A 19,547-nucleotide genomic window follows, 5' to 3' on the forward strand; every position below is an offset into this window, starting at 1 on the left:
CGGTCCGTCGACGGTCACCCGGTCCGTCGGCCGCATGATCGGAAGCAACACACCTTGTGGATTGGAGGCTCACGAGCGCAACAGTTGCTTGATGTGACGACCGACAACTTTTCGGGAACAAGGGATCCGTGTTTTCATCACCTCGAGTAACTCAACCACTTCGAGCAAACCGATGCGCATTTTGCGGAGTGACAGCCCATATGCCCTCCACTTGCATATTAGACACCATGTGCATAGTGAATCCACTTTGTATAAATAGGGGTCATTCCCCTCACTGGAGGGGGGAACTCATCAGTACTACACTAATACACTTGTGATTTGCTCATTCGTCTCTTGCTCTCTCCTTGTTACTGTTCGTCACCTGTAGAGCGATATAGCTTCTTACCGCTCAGTCGTCAACCGGTAGAGCGACCGATTAACCGGCCGAGCGGCATCCTTCACCACACGTAACACACGTATCCGTAGCGTAATCGTAGCCCCGTTTACATTTACGCTATCAGGTAGTATATCACCCCACCACTACTATTTACTGAAAAACTTTAAATTTTAAGATTTACGGTCAAAAATATTTTTTTTTTAAAGATCAAATGCATGTGCGGGCGCTTCAAGTTACACATAACACATTATACATCGATCACCGCTTACCGGAAGGATGACCTTCTTAGCTTGATGATAAACTTTCTAACCACTTCAGAAGAATTTTTATTTTTTTTTTTAAATCGTTGTTATTACCAACCACAAGCTAAGTTAAAATTGATAGTACGAAATAATATCTATCCAAATATTTTAAGGTTGTCAGAATTTTCAACCACCTTAAAAAGTGATCAAAAATTAAAATATTTTAATAACTTTTTGAGTTGTTGAAAATAGACAAATTTTCAGCTGCTACACCAGATGACTCAACTTTAAAAGTTATTATTATTATTATTATTATTATTACACATATCTATACTAAAAAGAGTTACGGAGTATTAATTAAAGAAAGTTGAGATATAAACATACTATAATGCAGCAAGGTTTCACACCACATTTTGTGCCAACTACCTTGAACCAATTAATAAGAGTACTATCCATATCTATAAAAAAAATTCAATCTTTCTGTACCAATTCAAGATATTCCCTTCCCACAAGGAATAATTGATGTCAATTACCGAATACCCAGGTAATAGCTAGCTACTTAGCTAGGAAGTGCATAACCAACGTTCACATTTCACTTTCTAGCTAAGCCACGCCTAGCCCCCCTCCCCCCTCATTTTTCTTTTTAAATATTGAGAAAAGCTACCATCACTATTCAAGATTAAAGGTAAATATTAGTTATTTATAATTACTAACCGACCGAAAAATGAATAATTGATAGTTATTTTTAAATCTTTATAACTAATCGAAATTGACTTATATAATATAAATATAACTGATCAAAAATTCTAACGCCATAACCCTATCTAAAATATTTCATTTCAAATTTAAAATAAATAAATTCCGCTAAACTACCTCTAAACAATAGATTATTCAGTAATCATAGTTTTTGAACGTCCATAATTGATTGATAACCGATAATTGATCAAAAATTAAAACTTTAAATCGATTCAACTATTGATTATCAATTTCATAACTTTTCAGTAATTATACTCACGCCTATTTAAAAGTACATAGCAATAAACTATTATTTTATGTAATAATGTATTAAAATAAAAACACAATGATGACCCCGGGCTGAAGCTCTCTCATGACTCGTACAATGCATGGGATGATGGGAACAACAAAAACAGCAGACGACAAAGCATTGAAAGGCCTACGATGTTGTGGCTTGGAGTTTTATCTTTGGCCTGTTCTCCGCATAACTTGATACCGGCCCCCCAACTCCTAGAAAAACTCACGTACTGCTTCTTATATATACCACAACGTATACTATATATATAGCTATAGCCTATAGCCTATAGACTATAGCTTCCTAGCTAGCTACTACCTAGCCACCATTGAAGAAGAGAAATAATATATTGCAATCTAATTTCAAGAGATTTTACCGTCCTTGCTTTGAGTTTTAGTATACAAGTTATGTGCAAACTATTAACTTATTTAGATTGTTAAATCAATTAAATTGTACTCCAGTAATTCATACGATTCAGAGAAAAAATACTATTGTATTTGAACCGTAAGAATTTTTCAAACTGATGAAATGTGCCTCAATCATTAACTAATTTCTATAGTTATCCGTTGGTTAACTAATTAAACTGTACTCTAAACAGGTTAGCTAGCTACTATTGAAAAAACATACACCTTAAATTTGAGAACGCTATTGCCCTTCTTCTAGAGTTTTAGTGAATAAATTAAGCTCCAAATGTGTCTAGTCAGTGTATATGTATGTTTTCTTCTTTTAATTTTTTTGATATATCAAATTTCCCTGTTTAAACTAGACTAATAAGTTTATAGAACTCATACTCCAAGAGCCAATTCAATGAGGTAAATTGTGAGTTATCAATCTTCAATTTTCACCACTTACATATATAGTAAAGATTTTAATTCGTCCTTTAAACACCTATACTATGGTTGGAGTAAAACTCTAGAATAATTGACCGAACCAACTAAGTTTTCTTTTCAAAATATTGAATCCCCCACCCTAAGAGTTTCCACACCCCGGCCTAATAGGAATATGTAAATCGTAATAACATACAGAGACTAGACATTTGTTTAATCACTTTGAGAGGTTGTTTTCAACTGTCGCAAGTGAGACTCAATCTCTGGTCTTTTTATCAAACTTCCTGTAACCAACTGAGCTGTCCATACCGGCTAGTCTAAGTTAACCTGACCTGGTGACAGGTGAGGCAGTATAGGTATTTTATTGCGTAAAGTAAAGTTATCAACTTCTTTAATTTGATAGGTGAACAGGATAAACACCATTGTATATATATATACACATTGTTGGTTGCTTGGATATATATACATATATATGTATTCTCCGCTCTCTCTGTGATCAGTTTCTCTTTGACACGAACGGTTAAAATATAATGGTGCGGTTTGAAGAGGGATTGGAAGAAGACGATGGAGACAAAAGAAGCAAGTTTTGTATTAACGACAATGTGGACGTGCTTATAGAGATCTTGAAGATGCTGGACGGCGCGTCCCTCGGCGTGGCGGCGTGCGTGTGCCGGCTGTGGCGCGCCATTTCCCGGAACGACTCGCTGTGGGAGAGCCTCTGCTTCCGCCACGTGGCGCGCCCGCCCGACGGCGTGAGAGCCGTCGTGCTCGCGCTCGGCGGCTACCGGAGCCTCTACATGGCGTGCGTCCGCCCCGTGCTGAGCCGCGGCCTGCTCGGCAAGTCGGACGACGGCGTGGCGAGGCGAGCCTGGAGCCGCCACGAGGTGGAGCTGTCGCTGTCGCTGTTTTGCGTGGATTACTATGAGAGGGTGTTGCTCGGCGACGGGGAAGGCGCCGGAAGACGCGGCGGCGAGTCGCCGGCGTCGTCGTCCCTCTTGTTCCTTTGCAAAGCCGTGAACGTGTAAACTAACGGTCAGAGCCACGTCCTGGCGACAACACGGCGTCGTATTCTGTTTCACCTTGTTTTCAATTTTTTCCCTTTTGTGGGGATTCACAATTTCATATTTATGAACCCTCATTTAATTTTTAAAAGCGGGAGTGTAAAAGCAATTTCTCAAAATGAGAGGGTTCATTATGTGTAGTAAGTAAAAATTTAATCTTAATTGATCGATTGAGTCATTATAATTAACCTTTCCACAAGATATGAGGCGTCTGGGGTGGACGATTCTACCTTTTTGTCACAAGTTTAAAAGTTAAATGTCTTAATAGATACTCAAAATTGATATTAACAAATATTTTTAAAAATTCTAAATTAAATTTATTAGGTAAATACAACTAAAAGTCCAATAATAACTTTGAAAAGTTCTAAGCTTTTAAAAATGGAGAAAATGTCAAATAAATTTTTAAAGTGGAGTGAGTGGTGCATTTGAAGCCTCAGTAGGGGAGGCTGAGTCAATAGTGCTAAAAAAACTAGTATTTTGTACTAGTAATAACAATAAATAAATTAGTTTAAATTATATTTCACAATTTCTTAAAATGGTAAGTTTTAACTATCATATTTAATTTGGAAAATATATATAGAGAAACAAAAAAAAAAAAAAAAAAAGAGGGAAGAATTTAATTTTTTGTTTAAAAATAGTGTACACAAATTTTATAAAATTTATATTAACAAAAAAAAAACCTATAATACAAAGCTAACATCCACATTTTACAATGCCATGGGACCTCAAGCTCATTTTATTGAGAATGTCCGATAAAATAAAAAAAAAAAAAAAAAGTAGTGAGGGGTCTTGTTGGTGTAAATGTGAGAAAAAAAGATAATAATAATAATAAAATAATTTAAATTATATTTCACAATTTCTTAAAGTAATACATTTAAACTATCATATTCCAAGTATATATATATATATATATATATATATATATATAGAGAGAGAGAGAGAGAGAGAAATAAAAGAATTTAATTTTTTGTTTAATAATAATGTACACAATTTTTATAAAATTTATACTTACAAAATAAATAAATCTATACTACTAGCCCCCGTCAAAGACCTTGTGGTCAAGCGGCGCTTGGTGTACACTCCCATATGGAAGGGAGTGAGTTTGGTTTGCAAGTTTGGGTTGAGTAGGGAGACATCAACTTTTAGACACATATTATTTATTATTCTTTGGGTTGCAAGTTTGGGTCATTACGTTATCTCAGACATTGTACACACTCTTTTGCGCCTAACGCCTCGGATAGTGAAATTACTACTTTCCCACCCCTCATTGTGTACACTTATACTCGTTTTATGGTGAATCCAATCTCAATAAAATCATCATTGGCGCCGTCCGTGGGATCGGATTGCTACGAAAAGTACATGTTCCTAGTTTCTACCTATTTTACCCTTACACTTTAAGTTATCAAACTTGAGATACGCTGAAATGACCGAGTCACAAAGCAAACGTCCCCTAGCGCGCAAGAGCACCTTAGTCGACAAGGCAGGGGTCGGTCTGGTTAGCGAGGGTCGATTCCCCATTCATGTAGCACGAGGGGTATGACTGGTACTATAGCGCTCTTACTTGGCACATTTACTTGACAAAAAAATTTAAATTTGAGTTCAATAATTGCGGTTACTTTCTGCTTGGCACACTTGACAAAAATTTTAAAATTGAGTTGAACAATTGTGGTTGCTCTTAAATCATTATATTTATAAGGTTCAAATTTAGATATATCTTTTTTATTTTAATTAATTTGTTTATGTCACATTTTTATTTAGACCTCATATTTGAAAGACAACTATGACCACCTTTGTCAATTCTAAATCTTGACCATATTTAAGATAAACATGTTTATCTTCAACTATATGCCAATGATGTCACACTATGTTCAATGATTATGTCTTCCTGCTGCTCCATGCCATGGTTGGCAAGTGATGGTTGATTGGTTGTAGGGACTTGGCCAAATTATGCTATGGAACTGGGTCCATGTTTATAATTTTAGAACTCTATATTCACAATTTTATATATCATAATATACAAAATTACATTACTCAATATTCACAAATTTTTAATTTTTGTAAATACAAAGTATCTAAAATTGTGAACATGGACCCGGGTCTATGGCATAACAACGGAATTGAATTGAGTGACTTGATACATTGGATGAAAGATTTCAATGGTTTACAAGATTGTAAAGGAATAATTTGTATACTTAAGATCCCAATAAGTATTAGAAATTTAGGTATTAATAACATAGCAATCACCTACTGAATAAGTTATATTTTTTTGAATACTACTAACTCTATTAGAATGCAGTATCTGTTCATAACTACTTTCTCAACCTATTGAAGCACAAGAGTCAGCATTGCCCCCACTGAAGCTCGAACCTGAACCCACCACCTCCCGTATAAAGGGAAGGGTTTGATGCCACTGGACTACAAGGTCCTTGGCGAATAAGTTATATTATTCATTCAAAATACGAGATTTATTTAACACTACTTAAAATAAGTTGACCAAATTAAACATAATTTTGAGCAGCAATAATAAATTGAAATAAATAAGTAATTAACATACCAATTTATATTATACGAAGCATATTTAATCATATTATGTACAAAACTATATATACAATACCATTATATATGGTGTCATAAAATTTTCTTCACAAAATATAGGACAAGTAATATTGTTTAATTTGATTATTATAAACATATAGTATCATTTCTAAATACTTTATTTATTATCTTAAAATATATATTATGACTTATTACACATGTCATTATCCTTTTATTTGATTGGTGTTGAATTGATTAATCATATTACGAAAATGATGCAAAATTTTATACTAATAATGTTTACCTTACCTACTCTGCATAATTTTCCATTACCTAACTAACTTTAATATTAATCTAAATATAATTTTATAAAGTATGGGTTTGAAAAATAAATTCCATATATATAGATTTTTATTCAAATGTGGCAGCGCCCTTACGTGCGGCCGTGCAGTTTACACCACTCAATGTTAAGAAAATGCACCACTCAATATTACGAAATGCACCACTCAATGTTATTGAGTGGTGTATTTCATATTTAAGAAACACACCACTCAATGTATTGAGTGATGTGTTTCATAACATTGAGTGGTGCATTTCTTAACATTGAGTGGTGTAAACCGCACGGCCGCACGTAAGGGCGCGGCCACACCTGAAAATATATATATATATATATATATATATATATATATATTATTTGACTAACTATTAAGTAAGTTCCACTTGCAGAGAATACTTTATTTAATTAATTATAATAATTTCAAAACAAAATCAATCAAAAGACTTATATATATATATATATATATATATATATATATATATATATATATATATATATATATATGTTTTTTTAACATATCGGATGATTATTTTTAATATACTAACGGGACATTTGGTTGGAGGGAGAGAATTAAGTGAAAAAAGAGTTGCAATTTCATGGGAGATTAATAATGTAAGAATAAGGTGGTAATTTTAAATCCCGTGTTTGGTTTACAAAAATATAATTATTGGGAATTTTAATTTCAATGTTTGGTATATATGAGAATTGAAAGAAAATAAGTAATATAAAATTCAAAAATGACCATAGTTATTATTATTATTAATCCTAAATGACCAAATTCGAATTTTACTTTTGAAAATTTATGTAATACGTTGTAAATAAATCCTAGAATTGCATAATGAAAGCAATAAAATATATAACAAGAGTTTTGAGAAAAACATATTTGGTTGAGGTTCTGTGTTGAGAGTAGAAGAAGACACATTATAATTGAAAGAGATGTCAAACATCAATTCTGGGTTAAAAGATTGGTAATTTTGTCTCAAAATTATTTTTTTTTCTTCCTAAAATTCATAAAATTGAAATCAAGGGAGTATGAGATTCTAATTTCATGAAAATGAGGGAATTTCAATTTCACATAATTACAAATTCCTTCCAATAAATTTCTTTGGATTCAAAATTATGTGAAAATTATGTGGGAATGAAATTATAATATACTTCCATCAAATGCATAGTAAATGTTTATTTTTTAAAAGTTATCTTTAATGTATTATGGATGTATTTTTTGTATATTTTTTAAAATAAATCTTTAATACGTTCAGAATAAATATAATCTTTTATGAATGGTTCACATTCTAAGATAAGATGTATTATAATCGACAACATAATTTACCAATCTCATGATGCTGGGCCCACATGAACAGTGCGCATCACGCACACATAGGTGCGCACCGTAAGTTATCCTGCGCATTAATACGCCTCCTACTTCCTAACTGCGCTTACTATTATTCCATAATTATCATTTTATTTTCATTTTATGGTGTTTATATTTCCAATTATTTTTATATTTATATTTTTATTATTTTTAAAGGCAGCAAACTACTGTTCGCCGTTTAGTTGGAGTAATAGTAGAAATCTTGCCCAAAAATACTTTACCAATCGGCGTTTTCCGACCAGGTCTCTCGCCGTTCACCGCCGTTAGCTGCCGGAGCGTATTTCTAAGATCCTCAACTTTGTTATATTGTATGTGTAGCGCCTTGCTTTCTCAAGTGGTTACTTTTTTTTCTTTTACTATTTTTAATTTCAATTTTTTCGTAGGCTGGATAACTTCACAGATGTGCCCTAGCGCGGATTGCTCGGCGTGAAAAGCGAAGATCTAGATAGTTGCAGCAGTGTCGGGGACGGCGCTTCTTTTGATCAGCGTCTGGTCTGATTTAATTCGATAACTGGTTTTGCTTAATCGGTGAGTAGATTTTTAGCTTAGTTGATGTGTTTGGTGTGTTTTTGTTATGTAATTTTGCTTTTGATCTTGAGTATAGCTTGGATCTTGGTTAGATGCGGATATTTTTGGTTGTATATTGCAGAAGATTGGATTTGCTGTCTTAAATCGTAAATGCTTTGGTTTTACCCTGGTTTGAGTTGAATTGAATATGAGTTGAAATATCTTTGACTTGTGCTTGAAGATCTTGCATAATTCAGTGGTTGTTCTGAGCTGATATTTGAAAATATAGAGTTAAATTTACCATTCATGGCTTTAGCATTCATGGCTTTAGATAAATTCCTCATTCTTATGTGTCTTATGTAAAAGTTTAGTTTTTCTGATATCTTGTGTGAATGTTGGATTTTGAAAATACTAAAACAATGAGTAATGTTTGAAATACATTATCAAGACGAGATGTGTCAAAAATGGTTTTTGTATTGAGTGTTATTAGTATGGAATCTTACTGAGGAGGATCATTTGCTACGGTGCCAGCATTTAATCAGTTGTTTTGTGAAATTCGATGTTGTTGATTGGTGAAATGTAAAAATTGAACATCCAAATTTATGTATGTTATCGGTGTTCATTTGCAGGAGACTGGGCTTAGTGGGCTTCAACTTACCCCAATGAGCTGCCTATAACTATCTTTCCGCATATCTGTTTTGAGTTCCGGATTTTTGTGATGGAGGTGAACATAGAGGAAGCGCTTAAAGCTAAGGCAGATGCTGAGAAGAGATTTGCTGACAAGGACTTTGTGGGTGCAAAGAGTTCTGCTTTGAAAGCTGAAAAGCTATGTCCTGATTTAGAGGGAATAGCTCAAATGGTGTTGACATTTGGAGTTTATTCTGCTGCTGAGATGAAAATTAATGGAGAGGTTGACTTCTATTCGGTCTTAGGATTGGACCCATCTGCAGACAAGGCTAAAGTTAAAAAACAATACAAAAAGATGGCTGTTTTACTTCACCCTGACAAAAACAAAAGCATTGGAGCTGACGGTGCATTCAAGCTTGTTTCTGAAGCATGGACGGTACTATCTGATGTTGCTAAAAAAAGCTCTTATGACCACAGGAGAAATATATCTTCCATGCACACTGCTTCTGCTGCCTCTCACAGCAGACTTGATACCTTTTGGACTGTGTGTACCTCTTGTCACGTTCAGTATGAGTATCTAAGAAAGTATGTTAACAAAAGACTTTCTTGCAAGAATTGCCGTGGTGTTTTTATCGCTGTTGAAACAGGATTGGCCCCGGTGAATGGCTCCTATCAGTATTGCTCCTGGTCCTATGTGCCTGAAAATGGATATGGAAGCCATGGATGTGGTGTCACGCATGCTTCAACCGCATCTATATATTGTGCAAATAATGGGGTCTCAGGACATCATACCAAACATGGTTCAGAGTATGCTTCCAATTTTACTTTTCAGTGGAGCACCCTCCCCGGAAATTCTGCTGGAGTCATAGATCCTAGTGGAATTTCTTCTTCTGGCTCGGTAACCCAAAGTGCAAACCGAAAGGGTGCTAGACAAAGAGCCAATGGGAAACAGCAAATGGAAAAAGTTGTCAATGGATTTACCATTTATAATGAACAGCCTGTGAGCAAGCCTGGAAGGCCTGCTAAGAGGAGGAAAGTTGAACCCGGGAATACTTATGGCAATAATAACTGTGAAGTGCCTCCTAAGACTGAAGTAGAAGTGAAAATTTCCAATGAAAATGGGAATCCAAAACATAATTCTAAGCTTTCTACTGCAAATGAGAATTCAACCAGGCGTAGCTTGTCTGTGCCTACAATTGATACTAGAAAGTTGTTAATTGACAAGGCAAGAACTGTAATCTGTAAGAAACTGGAAGAGATGAAGTTGGCTTCTGAAGCGGCTGCTGCTGCTGCTGAGATGGAAAAGAAGAAAAAGGCACTTGCTGGAATTGAAGAGTGCAGCGAAAAACCTAAAAAAGCAGGTTTGGGCAATGCAGGGCATCAATCAGAGCCAAGAAAAACAGTGTCCATGGCAATAACTGTACCAGATTCTGACTTCCATGATTTTGACAAGGATAGAGCAGAGGAATGCTTTAAGCCAAAACAAATATGGGCTTTGTATGATGAGGAAGATGGAATGCCCCGCTTGTATTGTCTGATTCGCCAAGTTATCTCTGTTAAACCATTCAAGATTCATATCAGCTACTTAAGCTCCAAATCAGATAGCGAATTTGGGTCAGTGAATTGGTTGTGTTCTGGTTTTACCAAATCCTGTGGACATTTTAGGGCATTTAACTCAGAAACAGTTGAGCAGGTCAACATCTTCTCTCACCTTCTCAGCAAGGAAAAGGCTGGTAGGGGAGGTTGTGTTAGAATCTTCCCAAAAACTGGGGATATTTGGGCTGTATATCGAAACTGGTCATCAGATTGGAATAGAGCAACCCCAGATGAAGTGAGGCACCAGTATGAGATGGTGGAGATTCTTGATGGATATTCTGAAGAGTTTGGTGTGCGTGTTGCCCCTTTGATAAAATTAGGCAGGTTCAAGACAGTTTACAGAAGGAACTCAGACCAGGGGGCCAGTCGGTGGATTCCAAAAAGAGAGATGTTGCGATTTTCACACATGGTTCCTTCTTGTTTACTGAAAGAAGGTCCTAACCTGCCAGATGGATGCTGGGATCTTGACCCTGCTGCAACCCCAGAAGAACTTCTCCAGGGAGCAAATCATGTAGAGGATGAAAGTCATGCCGGAAACAATGCAGATGAACATTCCAAGAATAAAATAGAACACAGGGCTGAAGCAGAAAGCACAGTACTTCCAGGTAAGTCTCATGAATCTGTTAGTGGAGTGCAGGTTCAAGATATCCCAAACCAAGCACAAAACCCTCCTGAACCTCCTCCTGGGTTTCCTGTCGTCTCAAATCAAGCACAAAACCCTCCCGAACCTCCTCCTGGGTTTCCTGTCGTCATAACAGACATTCAAAACAGAAAAGAGGCTTGCCAGACACAAATTTTCAGCTCGAGAGTGTAACCTCAACCTCCTAGGTGAGGAAGGGAATGATATGATGAAGAAGAAATAGAAGATTTGAGTTGGAAGGTCCCATTGTCACCACTGTTCTAACAGCATTGAGATTCAATTTGTACAGATTTAAACAAAGCCAAGGAAGAAATGTTGAGACATTTAGATAGCTGGGAGGATCAGAATTGATCCGTAACATATAGGACCAATTGTTGTAGGCGGCTCTTAATCTGTTTCCAGTCATCTGTAATAGTAATTTAGATTTATGGACGGACGGACGGACGGACGGACTCCTTTTGTTAGATCTCAATTATTTATCATAGAGAATGAACCCCCATAGATTCAGGCTTTTACTTCACATTTTTGCTGATTACTCTACGGCTGCATTTTTTACACCAACCTCACTCATGATTTGATATCGGATTACTATTCAGACCCATTATCCAACTCCACTTTAGTCAGTCATACGGTATGCTATGCAGAAACAAATTTGGGTGATTTAATTCCTTCCTTGTAATACCCAAAAACTCCAAATGGAAAGGATTATGAAAATACTTTGTATTTCGCAACAGAAGTGTTTCAGTTTGCATATTGAGTTGGGAGTAGAGTAGAGATAAATAGCTGGAATAAAATTTCCGAAACTCAGCAGCCTAAAGACAGCCAGTATCTATCAATCGGTGGGGGCTTTGAACGTTTCCAATTTGTATGCACACTAAAAACAAGCTTTAAAGAGTGAGGCTTGGGATAGGATAGAGCTTCAAATCCACCAACTGCTAAACTTCAACTAGGTCATCATATACTTAGTTTACTTTTGGCTACTGACTTGGGCAGGCTCGACCACCTCAGCCTCAACTGTTTCGGGTATCTGTGTTTGGGGGTTCGCGTATTGCTGAAACCCATCTGAAGCTCCCCATTTGCCTGATAGAGCCATGCTCATCATGCCATAGATCTTACCTCCAAGCTCAGCGGGATTATCGGGCTGTATAAATTGAGAAGAGCAATCAGAAAAAATACAATGAACAGAAGACTAGGATCACTTCCAAAGCATGTAATTCATAGTAATTATGTGCTAATGGCCATACTGAGTTATATATTATAATCCATGCATGTCTTTATCATCAATTCCACAAATAAGATACATTAGTAGATAAGTGCTGTCAATGGTCCATATTAGTGAAAATTGAAAAGGCCTCGTTGGTTATTCCACTGCCAAGATGTGATTTCCTTTATTGCTAATGCATCTTGTTTCTCTCCAACGCCGTTAGGAATAAGATCTTTCCTTCTATCCTAGAAAGGATTTACCAGGGCGTGCAACAAAAAGTTCACACATCTTGATTATTTTATTAATATATCTTCAAAATGTTTACCAGTCTTAAATTACAATAAGAATTCTCCTAAACTAAATACTTAGATGCATCAAAACCCAAATAATGCTTGGTAGAAAGATCATTAGTTACTTAAAGCTCAACATCCATTAAAGTATGTTGCTGTTTCTAAATCATATTAAAAGTGTCTATGCAAGTAGAATAAAGGAATGATGTTACTCACAGTGAAACCACTAGAGACCAAAGCTGCGTCATACAAAAGATCAATTGCTCTCAGGGCTTCTTCATCATCTGGACTATTCTTGGATGCCTCCTGTAACATTTGGAGTTGAGAAACAAGCAGAACATTGTTCAGTTAAAAGCTGGGAAAGCAGTTTGGTATGGAATATCTTCACGGTTCAACCAAACCAACTTACATTCAAAGTTCTGATGATCGGGTGGTTAGGATTTATCTCAAAGACTCTTCTGCTTTTCATAAATGCCAAGCTGGAGGTATCACCAACACTTTGGGCCTTCATCAGCCTGCATGGAACCCAAGTATTAGAAAACAGCTTCTGGAAGAACCTGAAAAGTAACATGTTAACTTGAAAGCAGATGGCAGAACCCACCTTTCCATGTTGGCAGACCAACCAAACTTTCCAGTTACTAGAACACAAGGAGAGGAGCTTAGACGATTTGAGATTTGTACACTGGCAACTTTATCACCTAAACGTTTCTTAATCCAATCACAAGTTGGACCAAATTCTTGTTTCATCTCCTTCTCCTGATCTTCGTTCTTATCACCTTCAAAATGAAGGTTCCCAGATGTCAAGTACAATAGACAGGCCAAGAAAGAGATCAACAAATTTGTCACAAGTTCAGCAGGTTGGCACTAACAGAAAAATCTATTACAAGCTCCATATTTGGAAAATTTTTAGAAAGCTGACAATTATTGTCAATTATTTTAAAGTTATTTCTGAAACAAAGAGGTGGCAAAATAAGATCTTGGATAACTAACCCAGATCAAGATCTTCTTTGCTAATATCAACAAAGTCTTTCTCCTTGTAGGATTTGAGATTCTGGATGGCAACCTCGTCAATGGGATCAACTAAGAAAAGTACCTGCATTAAGGAAACAATATGGTGTTAATGGAGAAAGATATCAACAGGTAAGAACCCAACTGAACTTGTTTCACAAATCTCATACTTCAAGATCTTTCTCAAGAAGTTTTTCGAGGAAGGGAGTGTTCTTTGCACTTGCAACACTATCGGAAGCAATATAATAGATTTCCTTCTGATCTGGCTTCATGTTCTCAACATACTCATCCAGGCTGATCATCTCTTCGTCACTTTGAGAAGAGAAAAATCTCAGCAATGGAGCAAGACGTTTATGATTCTCGCGATCTTCAATACATCCTATTTTTAGGTACTTGCCAAAGTTCTCCCAGAACTTCTCATAGTCCTGTATATGATAAAATGTGATTGGTTAAGTGAGATACAGAAGAAAAATTCATCAATGGAAAGTCACCGATCTGCACAAGGAACTAAGTTGCAAATAATGCAAAGCTGTAGGTGCAGACATAGTATGCCCCAAAGCATACCATGCAAATTTTCCTAACAAATGTTTAGGAGATTAGAGCGTTTTAAGGAAAAAAACATTAGATGGAAAAGGAACTTACCTCTCTGTTATCACTCAAGGCTATGCCTTGGATCATCTCAAACGCTTTCCTCACCAAGCGTTTCCTCATAATACGAACCTTAATCAAAGCAATAAGAGGAATGTCATAACCCAAAGATGAGTAGGGCAAAATTCAAATGTAAAGCAACTTCAATTCAGGTCAAGATTCAAATATACTCACAATGCGACTCTCTTGAAGGATTTCCCGTGAGACATTCAACGGAAGATCATTTGAGTCAACCACACCTTTAACAAAGCTCAGATATCGTGGGAACTGTTCCATACACAAGAGAGAAGAAAGAGCATATCAGTTGTCATATTTGGAGCAATCAATTGCTCTCCTTGAAACATTGAACTCCCAAGATGGTTCAATGTCATAAAAACATTTAAAAGAAAAAAGATGAAAAGAAAGACTGAAGTACTTCCATACCAGTTCGCCATCAAAGTCGCTTGAAATGAACACCCGTTTCACATAGAGCCTGATATTTTTTGTCTTTGCATTAATAATGTCATCCTTGCCCATTGGAGAAACTGATGGCACATAGAGAACAGATCTGAACTCTACTTCTCCCTATCCCAACAAAAGCAAAAGCAAAAGGTTAGATCATAAAACCCACATTTCTAAATTTACAGGCAAAGCTTCCAGCATACTGCATCAGCTAAGAAATTCACATGCAAAGCTCAAATATCAACCCATACAAGCTCAAATCCAGTTTATTCATATAACTAATCAAGTTAATGCATATCTTACTAGGGAAACTTTCCTCCAATGAATTTTTTATATCAAGATAAGACTAAGAAATATTTCAGTCCCCAGATCCTGTATAATTTATGAGCCTTGTGAATTGGATCTGATTCATTCTTTACATTTAATGAATCATGATAACATGTCAGAATATCATATCTAACTCAATTACAGCAAAGTTTCTGAAAGCCTTTAATTACCTCAGTTGTAAAATGTGAAGATGCAAGAGGCTCTAAATATTCATTGAAAGTCTTCTTGTAGAACTCATTATACTCCTCTGTAGTAACTTCCTTTGGATTTCTAAGCTGTGTGGAAATAGATGAAAACTCATTATTCAAGAAGAGAAATAATAAACAATCAGCAAAAAAGGGGCAAACATATAGCTCACCCATATTGGCTGAGTCTCATTGGTAAGATCCCAATCCCAATATTTCTCCACAACTGTCTTGGTCTTCTTCTTTTTCTATTGCAATGAAATGATAATGAGAATGTCAAAAGCAAGAAGGTATAGCACAAGATCCAGTAAATGAAAGACTAGCCATAGAATTCAGACAGACCTCAGCTGGCTCATCCTGCCCATCAGCCTTGGCCTCTGCCTGATCATCATCAACTTCAACCTGCAGCAGAGAGGATTATCAGTAATACAGAGGCATAAAGTCATTGTTGACAATATAACAGAATCTTTGAAAGAATAAGTAACATACTTAGAACTTCACCAGGAAAGATTTAATAGATAAATATTCAAATAATAAAAGAAGTGATACCTCTTTAGTATATCCCTTTTCTTGCCATGTATATATAGGGAATGAAACAAACTGTGAATAGTTTTTGACAAGTTTCTCTATTCTTTCTGGATGTGCAAAACCTTTGTCATCTCTCTGAAAACATAGAGAAAGCATAAAAAAGACATCATTGATCCCACATACTTGATAAGCAAGCATTAGAAGCTATTCAATCAACTAACCTTCAGATATAAAGTGAGGCGAGTCCCTCTGGGAATGTGTTTGGCAGGATCAATCTCCTCCCGAATGCTATAGGTGCTAGAATTAGCCTCTCCCTCCCAAACATACTGTTTATCTGATTTTGGGCTCTTTGTTGAGACTTCAACCTGTTTGCATCAAACATGAAAAACAAATATACCTCATCTAAAATTTAAGACAAAGTACATTGCAGGGGCAAAAGATACCCGTTCAGAAACAAGGAAAGCTGAATAGAATCCGACACCAAATTGACCAATAAGATTACTGTCAGCTCCAGCATCCTTGCTATCCTGTTATATGGTAAAATTTCTTTAACAATTTGATATAAAAATGACGATACCAGTGGGTTGCATTATGTAGACAAGGTACCTTCAAGGCTTTCAAGAACTTTGCAGTTCCACTCTGAGCAATAGTACCAAGGCAGTCGACAAGTTCCTGGCGAGTCATACCAATTCCAGTGTCTCTGCATAGAACAAACACAATGATGACTTCCAACAAAGTAAGACAAGAAATGAAATATAGTACTCAAGGAGAGTGAAGGTTACATGATTGTTATTATGCCATTATCTTTATCAGTCTGTATACGGATGTCAAGATCAACTGCATCCTTCAAAAGCTCGGGCTCTGTAACACCAAGAAACCTCAACTTATCCAGGGCATCACTTGCATTACTGTATATTGAAATAAAAATTGTTAGAATAAAATTATTTTTAAGAAAAGATGTAATACAATGGTGACTTTAACACATATCTTGGTTAAGATCAGGCATAAAGTTAATTTATTAAAACTAACACTTGAAAATGCCCAGTACACTATTTCCCTAACTGCAGGATAAGGAAGCTACATCGTCTTCATTTCCACAGGGAAAAATAAGATGAAGCATGACTATTTAGAATGAAACCATGGAGCTCCGATATGTTAAGATACGGGGGCAAATGTAAAATCCTCTACTTTCCGTAATGGTCCCATATGTTAAGATATGGAATACAAAGTATATCTTGAATTCTTGATTAAATGAAATTCATTAAATTTTCATGAAAAAATCAAGTTATATGCTATAATACTTATTGGCCATTATTACATTTAAAGAGGCAAACCCTTCATTTACATTTCAATTTTATTGATCACTGCCACATGATAAAGGAGGCAAATCCTTCATTAGTCATCTCATATGCATTAACATCTACTACAGTTACTTTTTATTAAATAAAAACTTCAAAAAAATGAACTAATAGGGTCAACGTATACCCTATATAACACTTTTTCTTTCATAACGTTAATACTGAAGCATGCTAAAACATCTTAGAGATGAAAGACTAAGTTGTAGAGGATAAAAGCATGCCTGATTAGCTCCCTAAGAAACACTTCTTTATTGCTGTACAAGCTGTTAACAATTAGATCCATCAGACGACTAACCTGCCACAAGAGGAAGAAAAAAAAAAAAGCTCATATTAATCTCAAGTTATCCATTTTCATTCCTTATTCCATCTTCCTGCATTTGGCAAAGCTTTGACATGATCAGAATAGTGCTCACCTCTGCCTGATATTCATACTTCTCAGCCACAGCTCCTTGTTTATCAGATGCTGCAGATGTTGACTCATGTCGGCTTCCAAGAAACAGCCCTCCTCTTGCATTAAATGGTTTTACTGTTCTCATGCTACCGTGCCTTTCCAAAGCAAAAGCTGAATAACATCTGACTTTGGCATCATTCTCACCAGCCTTCTCAAAAAAAAATGAATTTAAGAATGAGTTTTTTATGTGGAGGGGAAGGAGGGCAGGGCAGGAAAAGCTAGAGAACTACATTCACATAGCATTGTTTCTTAAGAGGCAGATGAAAAATTATACTGAAAAAGGTTCTAATGCAATTAGAAGAAAAGGGACCGTGAAATCAATAAAGTAGCAAAAATGAGAAACATCTAGAAAATATGATACAGTATGCATACAATATATATCAACAGCAGAACAAATTTTAACCTGATTTCCCAGCGTCGTCATCAAAGCAAAATTATTTACATTTACTGAAACCGAAGTATGTACTCATTCATCCCCCAACGAATATTCCGGTTTCAGCGCAAACACAAAACTTCATACCACAAACTATTTAGTTTGTGACAATTCCGAGAGTGTGCTCATCCATTTCCAAAAATATTCCGAACACTCCAAAAACACATAAATCCAAACAATTCATTTAGTTTCAATAAATCCGAGCTTAATTTTGTCCATTTTCCAATACATACTCAGTTTCAAATCAAACCAAAACAAAAGCGACGGAATACAAATGATAGAGAAGACACGCTAATATATGAATACCGGTTGGTTGAGGAGATCGGAGGATGAAATCGGAGCAGCTGCATTCCGGTAACGTGAGCCGCCGGCGCGCAGGGCAGCGGAGAGAGAACGCCTGGAGAGCCTGTGCATACTTTCTTCAAGCGGAAACGAGGTAAAAGTAAGTAGAAATGTGAAAATGAGGAGAAGGCGATCAGGTGCGAGCGTGAAGAGAGTGATGAAGGAAGGATGAATGTGGCGGTTAAGTACTGGTAGGGTTTTAGGCGAGGTTTAAGCGTTTAACGAAGCTTCTGGATGGAGATGGGTAATAGTCTGCGTTTCATGGCAGAAAATTTCTAGGCCGTAATTCGACGGCGTTGGGATGGTAACGGGTAATATTGTCATTTCACTTCCTTTGTTTTCTTTTTTGGCAAATTACATCAAACTAAATAATGGTCAAATAAGTAATTCAACCATACACCAAACTGCAATTGGATCCTTCGACTAAAAGAAATTTACAATTGAATCTCTGAATAATGCAATTCAATCTAAATGGTGTGATAATCTACTAATAACGTAGTGGTTAACCAATTAAAAAAATAATTTATTTTATTTTATTTTAATAATTTTAAATAAAAAACCTCACCCCCTCCCTTGCCTTCGCCTCTGACTAGAGAGACAAAGGTGGACCTTCGTCTCCGACCATAAAGTCGAAAAGGTCTCTTTGTCTCTGATCATGGAATAGGTCTATTCCCGGGAATAGTATTCCATTCCTGACCTATTCTACGAACCAACACGTTGTTAATGATTTCAAGTGTCAATGAGAACCTTTGGTAATGTAGATTTATGAACTTATGATTGCTTGGTATGTTATTGAAATCCTTGGATTTTTCACTTTGCTTCAATGTAAATGTGGGCATAACACATGTATTTATAGGTTGCATTTCACCTAAGGTGTGTTTGGAAAGCAGGAAAATGACTTTTGGAAAATGAGTCATTTTCTGGAAAATGGTTTCATTTCCCATGTTTGGTTGCATTCTTGAAAACTGTCTTTGTGTGTTTGGTTCATTTTCCGGAAAATGGATAGAAATGTATAATTATATATTTTTATTATTTTATTTATAATAGTAAAATCTTTATATATATATATATAAACAAAATCCTCCAAAACGAAATCATATTTCCCGCCCAAAATATTGTGCATTAAAACAATTAAAACAATAAAATAATATTAAAACTACATTAATATTAAAACATGAAATC

At 35.9% G+C, this 19,547-nt stretch overlaps 3 protein-coding genes across 4 annotated transcripts; 2 read left to right on the top strand and 1 right to left on the bottom strand.

The window, feature by feature from the left end:
- The first annotated feature begins 2,972 nt into the window (after positions 1–2,972).
- Positions 2,973–3,714, top strand: LOC115997620 (F-box protein SNE-like). 2 transcript variants are annotated; one of them, XR_004093763.1, is made up of 2 exons: positions 2,973–3,567; positions 3,606–3,714. XR_004093763.1 is itself a non-coding variant. In XM_031237208.1 (1 exon), the coding sequence occupies exon 1, from the start codon at positions 3,006–3,008 to the stop codon at positions 3,498–3,500; it is 495 nt and encodes a 164-aa protein (XP_031093068.1). In that variant the 5' UTR covers positions 2,973–3,005; the 3' UTR covers positions 3,501–3,698. The 2 variants fall into 2 exon arrangements, 1 of the variants encoding a protein (XP_031093068.1); XM_031237208.1 differs by having other exon boundaries at positions 2,973–3,698.
- A 4,181-nt stretch (positions 3,715–7,895) lies between these two features.
- Positions 7,896–11,670, top strand: LOC115997334. The gene is made up of 3 exons (XM_031236877.1): positions 7,896–8,088; positions 8,164–8,308; positions 8,917–11,670. The coding sequence occupies exon 3, from the start codon at positions 9,006–9,008 to the stop codon at positions 11,322–11,324; it is 2,319 nt and encodes a 772-aa protein (XP_031092737.1). The 5' UTR covers positions 7,896–8,088; positions 8,164–8,308; positions 8,917–9,005; the 3' UTR covers positions 11,325–11,670.
- Positions 11,671–11,846: 176 nt separating this feature from the next.
- On the bottom strand, positions 11,847–18,604 carry LOC115997333 (heat shock protein 90-6, mitochondrial). The gene is made up of 20 exons (XM_031236876.1): positions 18,330–18,604; positions 17,553–17,738; positions 17,361–17,434; positions 16,564–16,689; positions 16,388–16,481; positions 16,225–16,308; positions 16,003–16,146; positions 15,803–15,916; positions 15,596–15,655; positions 15,427–15,501; positions 15,239–15,343; positions 14,724–14,864; positions 14,475–14,567; positions 14,295–14,372; positions 13,823–14,077; positions 13,635–13,737; positions 13,246–13,420; positions 13,054–13,159; positions 12,861–12,950; positions 11,847–12,291 (listed from the first exon to the last, which is right to left on the bottom strand). Exons 1-20 carry the CDS (start codon positions 18,435–18,437, stop codon positions 12,118–12,120), a joined length of 2,385 nt encoding a protein of 794 aa, XP_031092736.1. The 5' UTR covers positions 18,438–18,604; the 3' UTR covers positions 11,847–12,117.
- Between the last annotated feature and the right edge of the window lie 943 nt (positions 18,605–19,547).

This window comes from Ipomoea triloba, chromosome 11 (assembly GCF_003576645.1).
Source record: "Ipomoea triloba cultivar NCNSP0323 chromosome 11, ASM357664v1".
Taxonomy (NCBI): domain Eukaryota; kingdom Viridiplantae; phylum Streptophyta; class Magnoliopsida; order Solanales; family Convolvulaceae; genus Ipomoea; species Ipomoea triloba.

Bases quoted from the DNA above. Each gene is read 5' to 3' on its own strand.
- LOC115997333 (XM_031236876.1), bottom strand. From the start codon at position 18,437: ATGCACAGGCTCTCCAGGCGTTCTCTCTCCGCTGCCCTGCGCGCCGGC. The intron at 16,690-17,360 runs GCATGCTTTTAT...TTCAATATACAG, and splicing joins TTTCTTAGGGAGCTAATCAG to TAATGCAAGTGATGCCCTGG. The intron at 12,292-12,860 runs GTGAGTAACATC...CAATTTATACAG, and splicing joins TGGTCTCTAGTGGTTTCACT to CCCGATAATCCCGCTGAGCT.
- LOC115997620 (XM_031237208.1), top strand. From the start codon at position 3,006: ATGGTGCGGTTTGAAGAGGGATTGGAAGAAGACGATGGAGACAAAAGA.
- LOC115997334 (XM_031236877.1), top strand. From the start codon at position 9,006: ATGGAGGTGAACATAGAGGAAGCGCTTAAAGCTAAGGCAGATGCTGAG.